Raw genomic sequence first — 2,135 nt, 5'->3', positions numbered from 1 at the left:
TTCAATTGGTTGGATAACAGACTTGACAGATGAATTCAAGTTTTACATGTTTATTTATTTTTTGTTTATTTACTCAATAATGTATAAAACAGGAAATTACTACTTTTAAATGATTGACCTGATTATCAAATCCAATTAAAGAGAGAGTATGAACATATACAATTCTAGGCATCTCTATTCCCTTCTAATAAATCATTGACTTGAATGCCATATCAATTTGAGGAGGTGTACAATTTTCTCATGGTTAATTGTAGGTATATCTATCAAACTACAAATGAGGTTCACATACTCATGTCTTTCTTAATTAAAGCGTATAACAACATATATTATTTGGAAAGGATTCGTCTTTAATAATAGAATATTAACTAATCTATCATAAGAGAGTCTCATTAGAGGGTTTCTTCATTCCAAGTATCAAAGTTATAAATGTTGAGGGTTACAAATGAGTGTGCCTAATTTTATTTAAGAAAACAAGATTTTATTATTTATTAGTTTTCCTACACAACAAGTGAGCCTAACTAGGGTTAAGACTTCTCTCTTAGATTTGGAATGAATGTAACAACACTGAAGAAGGACTAAATGTTATTTCAAAAATGACATTATTGGTTGATTCTAATTTAACTTCAACAAACTATCATACATGTTATTTGTTGAGAAAATTATGTGAGAGAAATTGGGAGGGAGATAGTTCCTTCCGTAAAACTTGGTGATTGTTAGCTTATATAGTAGTCCTATGATCAACTAAAGACTTACTAACAAACCCTAGGCTAAGAAACATATAGAAAAGTGAAATTCTAGTAGGACTTCAATTTTTCATCAAGATCTTATAGATATTATAAGATGGATCGCCAATACTATGATTGATAATGAGTGTGTTATGTCATAAAATACAGACCCTTTTAGATTAGAATCATCAAATATAATAAAGAAAATAACATAATATTTCATCAATAATAAATCCTCCTTTGATTTGTGCCGGTTGACGGCATATCAAATCTTAAGGGAGACAAACATCATTATGCATCAATGAATTCAAAAGATAAAATCATATAAAAGCTTAAGGATCTTACATCGAGAATCCTTCACCCTGTGAACACAATCCTCTAAGGATGTGTTTGAGGCAACATTATTGGTAGGATTGTATCGATTTAAGCAATTATTATTATTTATTATATTTGTTTTGTGAATTGTTTACCCTGTCGAAAATGATGATTTCAACGTGATTTGGTCAAGAGAGCTCCTGAACTGTAGGATGAAAAGGACCGGGCACGGCCAACAAACAGCCAGATGGCTCATTATCCCACGGGCCACCCGATTCCTATAAACAGCGCCATTGCGGGCTGAAACCACCCAACGAAACATTGCAAGAAAGAGCTCTCGATGGGTACCAGCACTGCTCCCAATCGCGTCCCACTCACGACTACTGCAAAGCAAAACTTACTTAATCGCTCTCGCCGCCCTCCACTCTATGATTCGCCGGAGGAAATGGCTCTGCCGATAAAGGTTAATCTTCTTTTCCCATCTATACTTTTGTTTTATTTCTTTTCTTAAACCATATTCTTTTGCATCATCGATTCAGATTGAGGATTGGTGTTTTGCTGCTGAATCCTCTATTAGTCTCCTCTTCATTCCATAAAGATTTTATAGGAACTTATGAAAACCAGCTTGTCTTCTGCAGAAAAGGAAATTGTGCTTGACTGAAAATGCAGTATGTAATGAGAAAGAGTTGGAGAATTCGTTCTGCAAATTTGGGGACGATCAGAAGAAGGTTTTCTTTTAGTTGTTTTCCTCATCGCGTGCATTATTTGGTTGATAAGTTGCATCTTTGAAACTATGTCAAAATCCATTCGCATGCTTTATTTTTATTTGTTCCGATATGCTGATTAATATAAGTTTCAGGTTCTTGAAGTTGCAGGAGGAAGATCGCAGGATGTGAGTGCGGCCTTTAATAATGCAAGTGATGTGACTTTACATGAAAAGAAAGACGTGAAAATTGAAGAAGTGAGAAATTAATTCTAAATCTTGCTTTTGGATTCCTTTACGCTGATGTGTACGAGTGTGTGGGCGACTTTTTTTTTTCTTAGCTTGCTCCTCCAAAATAATGGTTTTTAAATCCAACTATTGATCTTGTACCT

General features: G+C 34.1%; 1 protein-coding gene across 1 annotated transcript; it reads left to right on the top strand.

Annotated features, from left to right (window-relative positions):
• Positions 1-1,358: 1,358 nt before the first annotated feature.
• Positions 1,359-2,001, top strand: LOC110026850 (the record flags this gene model as incomplete). The annotated part of the gene is made up of 3 exons (XM_020728029.1): positions 1,359-1,503; positions 1,679-1,768; positions 1,900-2,001. Coding segments are annotated over exons 1-3 (315 nt in total), but the record flags the coding sequence as incomplete, so codon positions are not given.
• Between the last annotated feature and the right edge of the window lie 134 nt (positions 2,002-2,135).

This window comes from Phalaenopsis equestris, unplaced genomic scaffold (genome assembly GCF_001263595.1).
Source record: "Phalaenopsis equestris unplaced genomic scaffold, ASM126359v1 Scaffold000402, whole genome shotgun sequence".
Classification (NCBI taxonomy): Eukaryota; Viridiplantae; Streptophyta; class Magnoliopsida; order Asparagales; family Orchidaceae; genus Phalaenopsis; species Phalaenopsis equestris.
Note: the sequence above shows the minus strand (reverse complement) of the source record. Positions and strands in the feature narration are given on the sequence as shown.